This window comes from Loa loa, assembly GCF_000183805.2.
Source record: "Loa loa unplaced genomic scaffold supercont3.241, whole genome shotgun sequence".
Lineage (NCBI taxonomy): Eukaryota > Metazoa > Nematoda > Chromadorea > Rhabditida > Onchocercidae > Loa > Loa loa.
In genome coordinates, this window is record NW_018108421.1 from 1,896 (window position 1) to 18,251 (window position 16,356).

Sequence of the window (16,356 nt, forward strand, 5' to 3'; positions counted from 1 at the left end):
GGATCATAAGAAGTTATTTATATTTGCATTGGATCTCTTTGAATTGTTCTCTTAACTCTCCAAATAATTGCATAATGAAAATTAAAAAACGATCGATTTGCAGTAAAACATGTTGACAAAATTAAATTTCAATTTTATTCAATAAGGAATATCAGAGTGCGCATAAAAAGTTTAATGTTTTCATTCGTAAGCCAATAGAGCTGATAAATTAGCCATGATTGCTAGGCATAGCACTTCTAGGAATGTGAACCACAATATATCTAACCAATATTAACTGCAACAGAAAGAATTATTAGATAGTGTAAAAAAAATAGCGTTAATAGTGTATTTGAAATAATATATCGAAAGTACGCTTATTTCTATGGTAGCATTAAACCACTGATCTACCGATTAAGCAACAATGACGGGAGGTGTAGTACGATCCCATGATGAGCTTTCAATGGGAAGAGCCTTCTCGTATTCTTGTAGTACGGGATTCCGATCACCAGTATAAACGCAATCATAGCTTTCACCATCCGAATCGTAGTCGTGAATGATCTTAAAACTAATTTATTGAAATTGAACAAATCCATCCCTCTTTTACTGTCTTTCATGGCAATTATCGTGACAATGTGAATTTATAAAAATTACCCGAGGTGGTCTTTTAGACGTTGCTAATAATATGTTATAAATACCAATGAGTAATGGTAACATAAATAGCGCACTTTTCATCGTTACGGGATATTTCGAGAATTAGTACCTTAATGAACAAAGACATTGTGAATTCGAATACATTTGAAAAAAAAAATTCAAGACTAATAGAAATTGAAATTGTCCCTCTCCTGAATTTAAGGAAAAGGATTGATGATTGGAAATTTTCAAAAAATCATATCACTGATTTCAGCATCACACTTGCCTTTTGCTTTGCAAAAGCAGAAATGAAAACTGAATAAATTTGTAGAAAGCAAAACAAATATACAACAAATTTCTGTAAATATGCAATGAATTCGTTTTTAATCCGAATAATCTTTGCTCCATACATCTGTATGCCATGACTCAAAAAAACAGTTTTTTTTCAGTGATGAATTTTGCAAAATTTGCAGATTTACAGTAATGCTCTGATTATTTCGCATATTTTTTGCATTTTATAATATTGTCTTTTTGTATTTCAATTTATCTGCAATCCTTTTCATGAGGCTTTCATTGGGAATTAAAAGCGCATTCATCAAATATCAAGTTAAAGATAGGAAATTTGAATGAAAGAGAAAAAAATGTGAGGAATATTGCGAATCGCACAAACCAAAAGCTGTTTGAACCTCTGGTCATTTAATTCCAATTAATGTGGTACGAAAAGCTTCCATTCGAGCATTTCTACCGTTTTAAAAATCTTGTACTTTACCTTGTCCTTCATCATGTCGATGACTTTTCACTTTTCAGCTCATTTTTACAATTTCTGATGATAACAAAAGTTAAAATTAGCGATTCCATCAGCCAAATTATTTTCAGATGCATTGACAGCATTGGAGAAAGATGAGAAGTCTTGTAACCGTGAAGAACTGTGATACTATCAAAGATATGGCAGTGGATAATAGTCATCGATGATTATGACATTTCAATCTATTCAATCTATCTATCTTCAACTTCCTCTCGTCAATCATTTTCAAGAAAATAGATATCTTTTTAATTTCAATTTACTGTTCCGATTAACCTAATATTGCCTGCAAGTCATATCGCTACGCTCTCGAAATTTCATTCTAATAATGACGATATGGGGATTGTATGAATCAATTTGTTTTATTCCTTTCTCGAGAAAATGCGTTTTAAAATCTCATCGTCTACTTTATCATCAGAAGTGATTGCTAATTTTAATTCTTAAAAGACTTCTTCGGAAGCTTAATATTTATATCAATAAAAGAGAAATGAAAAACGATCAATTAATTAAACGAATTTTAAGCAATTCCAAAGATAAGATTACATTAACTTTAAGAATTTGAATTTGAGTTTTATAATTTCATCAAATTCGATACTGGAATATATTTTTTCAACAAAGTTTGATTTTGCATGCTGTTGAGTTAGCAATTCATTTGAAAAAAAGGCTTTGTAAGATTTGAGGAAAACAAAGTTTTTGAAATCAAATGCAAAAAAGTGGGCGAATTACGGTAAGCATTCGAAGGAAAGAAAAGTTCTCATAGTAGCTGTACATTGACAGCGGTCAGTGACGCACGGCATGGATCTTCCCTCTATAGTTGGCATCCTTCACAGCAATAATTGCCTTTTTTTATAGACAAACTGGAGAAGAGGTTGAGAGGAACTGCGACACACTGTGACATCCTTGTTGTCTAAGTAGTGGAATAGCTAGCTTAGGGAAATTCTTTATCGCCGAGAAAATCTGCCAAATAGTCCTCTATTATCACTGAATTATCTTACTGAAGTTTACCTAAGAAGTGAAATTAGTGAGCAGTGGACGGTAAAAAGGTGTAAATATCGGTCACAATAAAAAAAATAAAAAAGGTGTAAATATCGATCACAATATAAATTTCAATTAATGAAAGGAATAAGTAAGGATCACGAGGATATATTAAACATTTTTTTGTGGGTAATGTCCTCGGTCAGGAAATACCTCGGATTTTTTGTCCAAACAACCCATGGATGATTGAACATTCAATCAAATGGCCAACGGTCATCCTCCTTACAATTTAGTGAGGGATTGATTCGTCGAGGAATTGGAAGGTAGGGTTGAAATAAGAGAAACTGGCTTGGCTGAAATAGCCATTAGCTAGGCTAACAATACAACAAAGTGATGAACAGAACAGTGCCTGATTTAGGCATTACAATTGTAGACACAGTGTGATCCAAAAAAAAAAAAAAAACGATAAACTTTAACTTCAGTGGAAAATTTGGCTTTTCTTGGAAAACGAATCATCTGTGGTTCTTCAGAAAGACATACAAAGTAAGAAAGGTTAGCTTTTTCTTTTAAATGACAATTTCTTAATTAAAAGAATCACACATTGCATATCTCCTTGTTCTATCCAATTATAATTTGTTAAAAAATGGATGTGTAGGATGGAAAGATTATTGTGGACAAAAGCGCACCGGCTTTATTCTCACAGTTTTTCTTTTATGTAAATTGGTTCACAACTGGTCTAAAGATGCTTCTTTGTTGCACTGACTCCGTCACCACATAAGTAATAGCTGATTTAATTAAAAATCCTGACTGCTTATTGGCTGCTCCACATCGTGTCACTCATATTGTCAATTTATGGTCAAACTACTTGAAACATAAAAAAGTAATTATTGGATTAACGAATTATGCCACTTTCTGTTGGATTGCTTGTTGATATTCAATTTTTGAAGTTTCTTTTTCGAACACCGACCTCAGCAAGATAAATTTAGAAATTGGAGGAGTTGAGGAATATGTTAAATTTGGTCATTTGAATATAAGACATGTAATTTAAACTTAATGCATTTTTCAGCCTAAACTTATTTTTGAAACGATTTCAGCATTTTTAAAGTCTCCAAACACTCTAATATATGAATGTTTCAGGATGTTTAAATGAATGATGACTGCCAAGAAAACGTAAATTTATTCCATTTCTCACACATATTTATGCCGAATGAGAATTTTTATCATATTGAAGGCGTTGTTTAGATAATTAGTTTCAAATTTTTTGTAATTAAGTGTTACATCTTTTCTTGATCAACCTGGGTTGTATTTGTGAAAAATCTTTACACCACAATAATTGCGTATCAGTAGAACGTAAACAAGCAATGTCGCAAACAGTCATAAACTAGCGATAAAAAAGTGATATCGGTGAAAAAGCCAGAATGTGGATAAGTCCACAATTTCGAACATGACCAGAATCAGAAATACTTTAATTTAAAGCTATACTTCTTACACCAAATTGACCAAATTTGAAACTCCAACTTTCCCCCACTGCTAATTCATTGACGATTGACAGAACTTTGATATCCAGAAAAACTGATCATTTGAAATGCAATGTCAACATCCATCTCCACTATTCACAATTTTTGATTAGTCCATTACATTACACCGATGAGTTAAAAATACCATGCAATTGAGCTTGGGTTATTCCTACACAAAGGAATGGTTTCCTTAGGATTTTGTCTTCCATGAAATTTATGCAAGTCAGGAAACTCCAATATGCCTGAGCATACTGTTTCTTGTGCGGTTATAAGTTTTCTTGGGTATAAAATTATCTGCTTACTTCATACAAGTTACTTCATACAAGTAAGCAGATAATTTTGTACCCAAGAAAACTTATAACAAATGGAAAGAATTGACATTTTTAAATGACAGACGCAAATATTTACGTTCAATTTCAACTGATCGCAATGTATAAAGTGATAGTTTGATAGATCATGGTTCGTCTTCCGTTCTATAGTCGTCGATGACTCGTGAGAATGATTTGAATGTTTCAGAAGTTGCCAAAAACAATTCTGTTTCGTCATTAAATTCAGGAGCAATTTCGCTTTGATACCGTCCTCGTATTGCGCCAGCCAATTAGGGCCACTCGAAAAAGTAACCGAAATTACAAGGATATCTGTTTTCTCTGAAATCATTGACTAAAAAAAATGGGAGATAGATTGGAATACTGTCATCGTTGACCATTGTTCATTGCGACATCATTAACAGCAGTGTAATTCTCCACCGCTATAAGACTTCTCATCTTTCTCTAATTCCGTTAATGGATCTGGAAATAATTCGATTGAAAAAATTGCTATCTTCCATTATCATTAGCACCTCTGTTAAAGCGAGTTTGATTGAGCTTGACGGAATTTGCGAACTGTCGAAAACTTTTAGTTGAAAACAAAATTTTTTATGGCAAATAAAAAAATAATGAAACGTAACCTTTTCATATGTCCATAGTGAGGACAATAGAACAAAATATATTTGTACTTGAAGCGATCTTGGCTTTGCCCGTCTCAAAGTGCGATATGGAAGGATTCCAGAATATTCCAGATACTCCGGAATTCCAGAAAATCCTAGCAACATTCAAGAATCTTATATTCTTCGAAGCATTCCTCAAAAAAGTTGAAGAGGGAAAAAATGACAATTAGCATTTACAACAATTAATTAGCAAACATTTTCATATTTTTATTTCCGATTTTCACTTCCATCTTTCAATATTATTAAGTAAAATAAGAGTTTGGTACAAGATTGTTCACTGGAAGAACAGTGGGAATTTTAGAATCAAAAATTTGCCACTTGCTTTTCGCCACAGCAATGGAGTTAATAGAAGAATCTGACGAAGGAACAACAACGGCATTGTTTCTGTTTCATTTCCACTTACCTAATAAGTGCCGGAAAAATCGATATTATGATATTTCTAGCCTGGTGATATTACTATGTCCAAGGGACGGATATTCCATGTTTAATAACTTCGGTAATTTAGTCGGATAAAAATCAAAATGCGTTTTTTTAATTCGCTAAATAAAATTGATTGATTTATTGAATATCAGGAAGAGCACACTCTTTTCCTTTCTTTCACCCTTCGTTAAAAGGTCTAAAATTGAGATCTCTAATAGTACCGAAATTTCTAAATTACGCCACCAAACTAACATATGCAAAATCTTGGATTTGTAAATATCGTGGATTTGTAAATATAACAGGCAGGCAATGTTCTTCTTGTTCTTCTAGTATTTCTACATGACCTTGCAAAAAAATTCCAGAAAATATTTTCCATGGAAAACTCCAGAAAATACCTACTTTCGGCCAAATTGAGTCAGTCCAACTTCCAACGCAACTCTTGGATATTACTTTCTTTCAATGCTTTCTTCTTCCCGCATTTTGATGACTCAATCGCTCAATTGAATGGTAGGCCTTTTTTTTGACTCGAGAACTTGTTTTGAAGAAAATAAAGGAAAAAGATGAAGAAAGTGAAAATACGAGAATACGGAATGCAGTGGATGAAATAGTAGTAGGAATGTTAAGTGGAAATTATTAGAGACAAGATTCCTCATACTTGGCTTCAAGAGTGAAAAGTTAGGAGAGGGTAAAGTCTCTCTGGTAGAGAGAGAGAAGGAATGTACTAGGGGAGGAAGCGTGTAGTCTATGAAATTTCAAAATTTCAAATTTCATATCCAACATTCATCAGCTTATTGAACCACAAACGATAAATTGAATTTATTTATCAAATTAAATGCGTAGGCTTCGATAAGTTACTTACCTTTGCTAATGTGGTAAGAAACCGTCGGGAAAGCTAGTTTTGTTGAACTCGTTTCTTAGCGACATAGATTTATTTGGGATGTAACATTGTTCTTGCATTAAGACTACTAGTTAACAACAAAAAGGGATGTAAAATATATATGTATATTACATGATGAATTGGTAAGCAGTGATGAGCAATTCTCACATGTCATCAAACGCATAATGCAAGTAACTTCATTTAGGTTTTTGTTTCAGTAAGAATATGAATTTTAAATTCGATATCAAAATGCCGAAATTCATAAATAGAAGCGAGTTTCTAAAGAAGAATTTAGAATGCACCCTTGTTGTTAACCCTGTCGTTCAGATAAATTAGGTCGTTCCAGCCAATTCTTGTACATTACTCTCTTTCAAGCTTCCTGTACAGTTACTGACCGTATCGTGACAAAATAGTGTATTTCACGCGGCTATTTAAAAATATTATATACGTAGTAGCCGAGAGTTAGGTTACTGCTAGACATATGTTGTGGGCAGTGATCAGCGATTATACTTCAACCAAATTCATTTGGTTTATGATTACAGAGCAGACAGATAGTCCATTGATTTCAGTCATCACACTATTTGACGCTGCGAATAACAATGAATTGATCGAATCTCAGTATTTGTGAATGTATAATCAACAGTAATAAAAAATAGTAGCACTATTTATTTCCATTGTAGCGCCCAAAATTATTTAAAGGAATAAAGCAAAAAAATCGACAGATAATGATCGAATGGAAGGAAAAACAAGGTGCAATTAAATTATGGTAATCACATGATTTTGATCATTATTAAGTGTGTTGAACAACGAATTAGAAATAAAATCATAATTGCATGAAACATGACACACAAAAGATTTTCAAATGAGAAAGATCCATTCAGAATCTTTGTGTAAACGTGACTGGTAGCAGAAAACATGACCTCTAGTTTCTGTGAAGGCTTATGACCCATACCCGATTCCTGCAGAAGTGCAAGCAATACAAAGTAAAAGAAAGTAAAAGAAGGTGTAGAAAAAGTACAAAAAAGTAAATTAAAATACAAATGCAAAAATACAACCAATACAAAGTTGATATTAATGATCCAATCAATATGCATCATAGTTCAGCACTGCAGTGTTTTCGTATCACATGATTTGGTATTGTTGACACTCATATTTCTTACATCATCAGCAAACTTTTTGAATTCTCGAACAGCCACCAAGAAGTCATGTCGAGAGATGGCATTAAAAATTTGCTGCACAAGTGGCGCAAAAATCTTGTCGCATCTCTGCAAAAGATTGCATGCTGATGAATGGAACGATGAAGGAAGAGAGAAATACGGTAACATTACTCAAATCTGTCCAAGAATACGGGCAGTATCAGAGATTGGATTTAGTATCGATTATTACTCTTACCTTCAGTTTTTCCTCTCTAATAGCCGCGATCGCGCGCTGAATACGTGGTGGTCGGACCCGTTTTACTTCATTTATTGAAATATCGGTTGGTAATTTGCCTTGAAGCAGGATCTCTGGCGGTTGTAGAAGTACGATCATAACATCTCTTAGTTGCACATCCGACCATTCCGATAGACGATAATCAGCGCCATATACTCCGAAGATGAACGGTAGGTACACTTCCTGTGGCAGGCATCGTCCACAGTTAATGATATAAGCTAAACTGAACTCTAATTAAAATGGCCAGAAAAAAAAAAGTTCCGTATATAATGAAAGTTTAGATATGAGATTCCTTAAATGATAGATGGAACAAAAACACAACCCAGTCGTAGATATTTTTACGATTGCCCATCAACAAAAATTAATGTCCTCAGTCAATTCAGAAACCAAAAACAGCTCAAATGGCATCAAACGAACATCACGGGAAATATACACCTACGGGGTGGAAAACGAACCGTTCATAATCAAATATTCTATGCGCTGAAATCGATCCAATAATTGAGCTGCGAATATTTGCTTCAAAACAGAACCTATCGAAGGTAAATTCTGCTGTGACATTTGTTGTCTTCCGTCATCCTGTTCTGTCATCTGAAAATGTCACCTTTCTAATGTTTTTTCATCCTTCGTAGACTTTTTTCAAGTATAAAGCTGTGTGCTTACTTCTGCGGAACGAGTAACTGGCACAAATGCTGAGTTTTCTTGCGATGAAATATGGAGAGCGGAATTTCCTGGGGATGAAACAACCGAAGTGGAGTTTTCTTGGGATGAATTAGCAAGAGTAGGATGATTTTCTGAAGATAAAATGAAAGGGGCAAAATTGTTTTCCGCAACTTTGCGAGTATTTGCATGTTCATTTACATCCGGTGCTGTTTCTCCAGTGTATTTGTATCCCAGTGTTGTTTCGCCTGAAATAGCGCAGTGATATTACCGTATCATTTGTTGGTATCTAACAAAATATGCTGAAAAGAATCGATAGAACTTGCCTGTTTCTCCCGTTTTTTCTTCTTTCAGAATCTTCAGTACAGGGCCTCCTGTAATTTCTATAATTGATTATAGAATAATTTCAATGACAGATTGAGTCGGGAAATCCATGAACTCACCAGTTATGTTTCGTCGCCTTTTGTTTATGACACGTAAGTAGTCTTCTTCAGTATTGTCATGATTGTGCTCTTTGTGGAATGATGAAATTCGAAGACATCCATTTGTTGTGTCAGCATTCAAACGAAATCTGGCTTTGCAACCCAATGGAAGATAACTTTGATTTGGACGTTGACCGCCACCTGAACCGAATTATGAAATGTTTGCTTTGCTCCTACAAGACAAGTCTAATACTTGATCGAAGTTGTGACAAGTGTCGCGTGAAGCTTCTGCTATACTTACAGTTCCACAGCAAATTGAGTGATAGAGAGGCATTAATTCTTTAGCTGAAATTTATGAGTAATAGCAAGCTGCAAGTTCTTCCGGTCAATTTCTTCGGTGACCTTTGCACTCGTCATATCGGTACAGTTGTATTTATATAGGTAATAGAATAAAATATGATTTCATTGTTAAAAGTAATTGTTTGTGTGCCGCCTGGGGGATTTTCAATTTTATGATTAGTAACTGCTACAATTTTGTGCAAATGCTGTAACAGTGGATGGCAACTTGGCTTTGGCTCGACATAAAGCATTAATAACCTTGGCTTATTTTCGAGACTTGATAACATAAAGCATTAATAACTTTGGCTTACTTTCGAGAGTTGATAACATAAAGCATTAATAACTTTGGCTTATTTTCGAGACTTGATAAGTTATTGGAGGTTTTTTCTTTTTTTTTCCCCCAATAAACAATGCATCTTAGAGTATGTGTTATGGATGTGATTGTCATTTATTGATCATTTCATTGCTTTAAAAAGACTGGCTGGTTGGATCCCTTGAAATTACCCATTCCAATACCACCAATCTTTCTGATATTAAGAGAGCAGCTGGTGAACATAATTTCCATGGTTTGGAAGGATACTGCTCCCAATGCTTTACAATGGCCAAAATGAGGAACCATAATGTAAAAAAAAGTCTCAAAATGAACTCCTAAATATGTATATTATTACCTCTTTTACGTGGAGTCCCATAATGGGCACAGTGAAACACGATATATTTATATTTAAAGCGATCGATCATTCGCCCTTCGCCATCCCGGAGAATCTCGGAACTAGCTACTCTATACGGGTAATTCCCCGTCCTCTTGTATGCTTCAAAACATTCTTCGAATTGCTCAAAACTGAAAAGAAGGGAAAGAATCATACTGGTGATGAAACTAATATTGTAATGTTTTTTTTTTTCTGACACTGCCATTAGAATATGTTTATTATAAAAGTAAACAAAGACCTTGAAAATGTAGCTCCATCATAAATACATGAAGAATTGTGCCAAAGTTCTTTTTGCTCTGCTGGTGTAAATGTCGAGAATGTTCTATTGCCGTATCGTTGATTGAAGTTTGTTAATTTCGATTCAGTACGCTTTCGCTTAGCACTTGATGAAGCTGAAACAATGATTTCATATCTTTGAATTAAATTGAAGAGGATAAAAAACAGAAAGTACCACAATAGATTATCAAGTCCTCACCATTTCCGGAATTATTGACCTCCTCACCGTTACGTTTTCTAGACCTTTCCTTGCAATGCTGTTGACCTGATATCACTTTATCAGGTTGCTTGTCCAATAGATTATCTTGTCCATTTCTATTGCTTAAATCAACAGGCTTTTCTTCGGTCTCATCAAAGGATAACTGTACAGTATTTTCCGTTTTACTCCCACTTTGCTCGATGTCGTTTTCTAAAAGTACTCTGTCTTGTAAAGAATGCCTATTTTTTTAAAAAATATTTCCATTTATCTGAAAAATATTTCTAATAAAGCATCGATTGCTTACGGATAATACGTCTAATAAAATTCGTCTTCCGTTTATTTCGACTCAATCCGTTTCCAACTGCCACCGTACCGAATTCTTCATTCACTGAAAATGTGTCAGTTTTTTGAGTATTGAACCGTTAAAATTCAAGCGATACTTGCGATTTCACGTGCTTTCGGACATTTGAGTTATTACAAGATTTCATTTATGTTTCCATTCGTTCCACCGGATTTTTTTACTCCACTGAGTATATCTAATCAGTGAACCGTTCTCGTTACCGTAACCAGTTGCCGCCTTCCTATTTAAATACATTCCTATGACTGAGATTCCCAAAAAACGGTACCCTTACGAGTATCATTGCCTCTGCCGGAAATTTCCATTTCATTTTCAGTTCGTTTCATCAACGCCTTTGCAGCAGCTTCTATTGCACATCCACCTTTCATCTTTTCCTTTCTCATTTGCTCAGCAGTTTGCAGTTCTGCAGCTGCAGTAGACGATTCAGCTTGCATCCACAAATTCCCTTCATCAGCTGCTTCTTTCACATCCGCAATTACTGGATTCTGCAAATTCAATTCATGCACATTACCCTATTGTCTCACTTCAATCCTTGTCATATATGTTTAGGACGGACTTGAATACTTATTGATACTTACCTCGATATGAATACTTTCAGCTTCAACCGCACACTGCGAGGTTGTGGTTGGGAGTTGTTCATGCACTTCAACTTTGCGTTTCGGTGATGACATTTTAAGCCCAAATAAAATTATGAGATTTTTTGCTAATTTAACAATTCAAATTAATTTCATATGTTTTAACTCCCGCGTGAAAATTCTATACGGATAGAAGGATAGTCACAGAAAGCGACGGTTATAGCAATAATAATAGTAATTGATTTATCTTATTCTTTTCCCGAAAAAATGCTTTCTAGAATCTCACCATTGGTTTCATCATCAGAAGTTCATTGCTAATTTTAATCCTTAAAAGATTTAGAAGGTTAATATTTATTAATTAAAAGAGAATAAAAAACGACTAAAATTAAGTGAATAAGATGGAATCAAACAATTTTTAGTGATTGAATTAAACTTTGAAATTCAAACAATTTATTACTTAATGAATTTAATCCAATTTGACCCCATTTTAATTCAATTTTAACCCAATTTGCTGGGGTTATTTTGAATCACAACTTAGTTTTTATAAGAAATATCATTCCGACAAAAGTAATGGAGGCTAATTTACTTAAAATTTATGAAAATCAATTTAAAATCCTATTTTTTTACACGGTTTAAATTGCAAACATTCTAAGAACTTTTGATGATTACTTATCAGAATTGAACAGAATAATCGGAATTAAGTAGAGAAGTTGTTGAAGAATTTGAACACTTTGTTGTAATTTCAGGATTTCATCCAATTTGACAGACAAATATATTTTTTCACCAGACAAAATTTAAATTTTTATTTCAAATAAAGCCAAATTTTAAGGCCATTCAGTTGGTAAAGGATTTGAACAAAAAGTTTTGTAAGTTTTGAGAGATGCAAAATTTCAGAACTTAAATGAAAAATGAAAAGTAAAGAAAACGAAACACATTTTACTGCCATAAGGAAGAAAAGGGAGAAAGCCAAAGATTGGGGTCAGGAAGGAGACCACTGCTGGGGGTCAGCTTGCTGCTGCAGATATAGTAGGGAAGGATGGTCAACGACTGCTGGTTGACATCCCTGACAGCGATAGTCGCTTTTTTTTGTAATCAAGAGGGAAGCAGAAGAGAGTGGACAGAGGTTGTAAGAGGGACCTTCCTTCTCTCCATTTCTCTGACATTCTCAGTCCCTTCTCTTATTTCATCTTACCAAAAACAACCCTTTTTTGGGGAATGGAAACACTTGCATGAAATCTAACGAATCCCAAAATGAATATATAATTTTCGGAGAGTTTTCAAAGATTGGTCAAGAACTAGGACTTCCGCGTGGAGACACTTACTTTTTACTAATTTCATGATGACCTTCACAAGTTCAAAAGAGATAGCCTTGCTAATTAGGGAAAAGAGAATCTCTCTTAACTTTTAGCTTCAACTAACTGATCTATTGCTTAGATGGGCTTTTAAGATCAGAAGTGATAAAGACGCCTCCAATATTAAATCGAATATATGGAAACTTCGTCAGAAAATTTTTCCGGATTATATGCCGGAACTTAAAGTTGCAAAACTCCGTGAAGATGGACTTTATAAAGTCCTCAGTCTTATAAAACGACCCTCTTCTTCTCTACCTTCACATCAGATTTTCTTTCATTTCATCCGCTTTGCTATGAATGAACGCACATGACACAATGCATTTCGCAAAGAAAAACGCAGTAATCAGAGAAGGAGAAGAAGAGGATTGGAAGTGTCCACGGGAATGGACGGCAGATCGCGCGTCGGTCAGCTGATATAGTGGTCAGTTCAGCAACATAGCACATTATTTATGACGGGGAAAGCAGCACTTTTCGTTTTTTTGCGGCTCCATTCCCTATATGTCTGTCTGCCTTCCTTTGACTGTCACTTCTGCACTTTCTCACTTACTGTCTGTTTCACTCATGTTAATACACAAATTATTTCATTAGGGAATTTTATAAAAGTTAAGAAAAGTATAATTTCAGAGGACAAATTGAGTGCGAAAGTTCGGAAATGAAATTGATTGCAATGAAAATGTCTATGAAAGCAAAAAAGAGAGAAATGTCGAAAGCTCAGAAAAGCGGGAAATCTCCGGAGATAGCCTAAAATACAGTAGTGGATAGTGGTGAATGGCGAGTTGAATCTTCATCCATCGTTGATATCCTTGACAGCGATGGCCATCTTTTTTGCAAATGACGAAAAAAGGGTTCGACTATGACATATTCCTGATGTCCAGTAGGGCGTTTTGAGAAAATTCTTTGTAGACGGGGAAACTTGCTCAATAATCCTTTATTATCACTGAATTAAATAAATCTTAGAATATGAAGTAGAAGCAGATGAGTGGAAAAACGTAGCCATCGGTCACTCAATCAATGAAAGCAACAAGTAGGGATCTCGAGAACATGAAGTTCCAACAAAGCGTTTTTTCTCTTGCATCTTAATTAATAGAATACTGTAATATAGACAACCAAATTAGGCCCTGCAATTGTTACCACAATTCCATTTCCAGCAAACGCAAGTAACTTGAAAAGTTTAACTTTTACTTTGAAAGTTAAGCGACAAAAAAGATGAGGAAGAGTCTACAAGAGTGAATATCGGCTAAGAGATCGATGTAGTGGTCAGCTCAATGATTGCACATTTAACAAAGTTCAAATTATTTTTTCACCTTCTCCCTATCTCCTCTTTGACCATCATTCGTACATTTCCTCACTTCACTTGTTGTTGTATCGTATTCTTTGACAGACAGTTCAAACACAAAAGCTCTATGACGCGGATGAAGTATGACCTTTGACTTTAAACAGCATCTAATAGTGATGTGTATTTTAATTTCCTCATCCAAATATCCAGAAAGCTTTAGAAACATTTTGGATATGCGCTATGTCAGTTAACAAAAAAACACAAATATCTATTTGGAACAAATAAATAGTAATAAATTTACTCATTTTTGAAAAAAAAAATAACAAAGTTTTTTTTTTTTCAAAATTGAATAACAAAGGTCTTTTTTGTTTTGCATTAGTTGGTAACATATTGTAATTAATAATGCAATATTCAAATCTCCAAAAGATATTTTTGTTGTTTGTTTTAAGTTGTCAATTCAAATTTATTAAAATTAATGAGCATAATTTTGCCTTCAAATTAATATTGGTTCAAAAGAATACAAGTCTCCAATTCATTTTCCTTATGTTAAAATATTGCCTTAAAATTTAAGAATTAATATAATAACAGCTGTAAAAATGTTAAAATGACATTCGTCGAGGTATATTTGTGACAAAAGAAGGACTAAAATCATTTGGTGGATGTATGTGATATGAATTATAATAGTAGTAGACGCTGTTATCCAGCTGTTACAACCTCTGTTTTAATGGATTGTGGTTGTATTATAATTAGGTACATATACGACTGACTGGCATTTAATGATTGTCACCAACTGTTTGCAAAATTTCTAGGAAATAAATTTTAAACCATGTGACAGTTAAAATCTTAATTAATCCTTACCATATTATAATATTATATATTTTTGTTACTACACATAAAAATAGTAAATGGTAATGAAATAAAGAATGGGAAATAGTAGGGAGATACAAAATAGGAAGTGGTAATGGAAGAAATAACAAAAAAATGGTAGGAAATGGTAATGGAACGTAAAATGTGAATTGTTAGCGGAATACAAAATGAGAAATGGAATTAAAATATAAAATAGGAAATGGTAATCATCGAAATCTAAACTTCTGATTTCATAACCATTTTATCACATCTCATTGTTTGCTTCACTTGAAACCGTTTGATTGTAAATTTAAATGTTAAGATACAATATAATTATATGGGAATTTAACTGTAAGCTGTCACATGTGCATGTAAATTTGTTATTTGAATCGACTATCAATTAATATCAAGTTAAATTTAAGGCGTAAAAATGGAAATTAGAAGAGTTGTTACCATCCTAAAAAAGCATACTTTCTCTTCTCTTAAAATTCTTTTTAATTTTTTGAAAATTTCAAAATTTCATCACGAAATTAGTTATGCGAAATGATAACGGTTTGTTTAGCTGTTGCGCATCTGCTTTATACTTGAGTAAAGTTACTTTATACTATCTTTACAATTTGGCTTAGAACTCATTTACAAATGACTGAACATGTTCTGCACTTTGACCTAGTCATACTTTACAACATGATCTGGATGTGTTCCACAAGTCTCATCATTATGCTCGGCAAAAAATGATCGATAAAATTAAATCCGATACCGTTATGATTATATCTTGATCTGTACAACATAACAATATGATCTGAATAAACCTTAACTGTTTGTATGTGTTAAATGTTATCCAAAGTATATTAAGTATTAAAGTAATATCTATCCAAAGGTATCAAATAGAATATGAATATTTGCATAGTAAATGATTACTCATCCAATAATTATACCCACTTAACTTTGTCCTTATCGACCATTTTTCTTCATAGACCATCTATACCCAAGCTCAGTTTCCGCCCCACCTATCCATCATAGAAATGATGTTGACAATTCCATTCACAATGTAATTGTGTCAACTTCTTCACACTTCATGCCAAGTAACACTGACCGTTCCCACAATCTTAAAGTGGTTGTCCTCACCAAACTCGCTTAATTCTTTGTTCGATAATTCATTCTAATCCATATTTTCGTCATAATTAGATTTCGACATACTTAGACTTGATTTTCGTCACAATCAGATTTCGATATATCCATTGCTTGACAACCAGATTTCGACATATCCATTACTTGACAATCAAATTTCGATATATCCATTACTTGAGAATCAAATTTTGATATATCCATTACATGAGAATTAAATTTCGATATATCCATTACTTGAGAATCAGGTTTTGTTATATCCATTATTTGATTTCATTTACAATTATGTCTCCATATACTACAACCAGCACTTTCGGAATCATCAATAAGCAGCAAAATAGTTAAACTTGAATACCTATACTATTGAATATCGATATTTATTAAAAAGTATTTGAAACTTAAATAATAAAGCCATAATCTATAAAAAATTAATGTTGCAGTAGTATTATAATATAAAAATAAAAAAGTATTATAATATGAAAGTAGTATAATAATATATCAATAGTGATGATGTTATGAATAACATCAATAACAGTAAATGAAGTATTAAAAATTGTTAATTCAAAATATTTCAAAAATTTGATTGCTTATTTGACAACTATTCAATT

At 33.4% G+C, this 16,356-nt stretch overlaps 4 protein-coding genes across 5 annotated transcripts; all 4 read right to left on the reverse strand.

Annotated features, from left to right (window-relative positions):
* Positions 1 to 104: 104 nt before the first annotated feature.
* LOAG_06854 lies at positions 105 to 950 on the reverse strand. Of its 2 annotated transcripts, XM_020447265.1 has the most exons (4): positions 896 to 950; positions 631 to 739; positions 388 to 537; positions 105 to 274 (listed from the first exon to the last, which is right to left on the reverse strand). In XM_020447265.1, exons 2-3 carry the CDS (start codon positions 709 to 711, stop codon positions 391 to 393), a joined length of 228 nt encoding a protein of 75 aa, XP_020305342.1. In that variant the 5' UTR covers positions 712 to 739; positions 896 to 950; the 3' UTR covers positions 105 to 274; positions 388 to 390. The 2 variants fall into 2 exon arrangements, with proteins under 2 accessions (XP_020305342.1, XP_020302487.1); XM_020447264.1 differs by having other exon boundaries at positions 105 to 537.
* A 3,075-nt stretch (positions 951 to 4,025) lies between these two features.
* LOAG_06855 (hypothetical protein) lies at positions 4,026 to 4,667 on the reverse strand (the record flags this gene model as incomplete). Its single annotated transcript, XM_003142391.1, has 3 exons — positions 4,026 to 4,145; positions 4,312 to 4,550; positions 4,607 to 4,667. The coding sequence occupies 3 exons, from the start codon at positions 4,665 to 4,667 to the stop codon at positions 4,026 to 4,028; spliced, it is 420 nt and encodes a 139-aa protein (XP_003142439.1).
* A 2,618-nt stretch (positions 4,668 to 7,285) lies between these two features.
* LOAG_06856 (hypothetical protein) lies at positions 7,286 to 9,029 on the reverse strand (the record flags this gene model as incomplete). The annotated part of the gene is made up of 6 exons (XM_003142392.1): positions 7,286 to 7,450; positions 7,578 to 7,834; positions 8,072 to 8,204; positions 8,277 to 8,521; positions 8,717 to 8,896; positions 8,933 to 9,029. The coding sequence occupies 6 exons, from the start codon at positions 9,027 to 9,029 to the stop codon at positions 7,286 to 7,288; spliced, it is 1,077 nt and encodes a 358-aa protein (XP_003142440.1).
* A 465-nt stretch (positions 9,030 to 9,494) lies between these two features.
* Positions 9,495 to 11,245, reverse strand: LOAG_18260 (hypothetical protein; the record flags this gene model as incomplete). The annotated part of the gene is made up of 7 exons (XM_020450924.1): positions 9,495 to 9,682; positions 9,712 to 9,872; positions 9,980 to 10,133; positions 10,217 to 10,426; positions 10,521 to 10,604; positions 10,843 to 11,059; positions 11,153 to 11,245. 7 exons carry the CDS (start codon positions 11,243 to 11,245, stop codon positions 9,495 to 9,497), a joined length of 1,107 nt encoding a protein of 368 aa, XP_020305343.1.
* Positions 11,246 to 16,356: the final 5,111 nt, after the last annotated feature.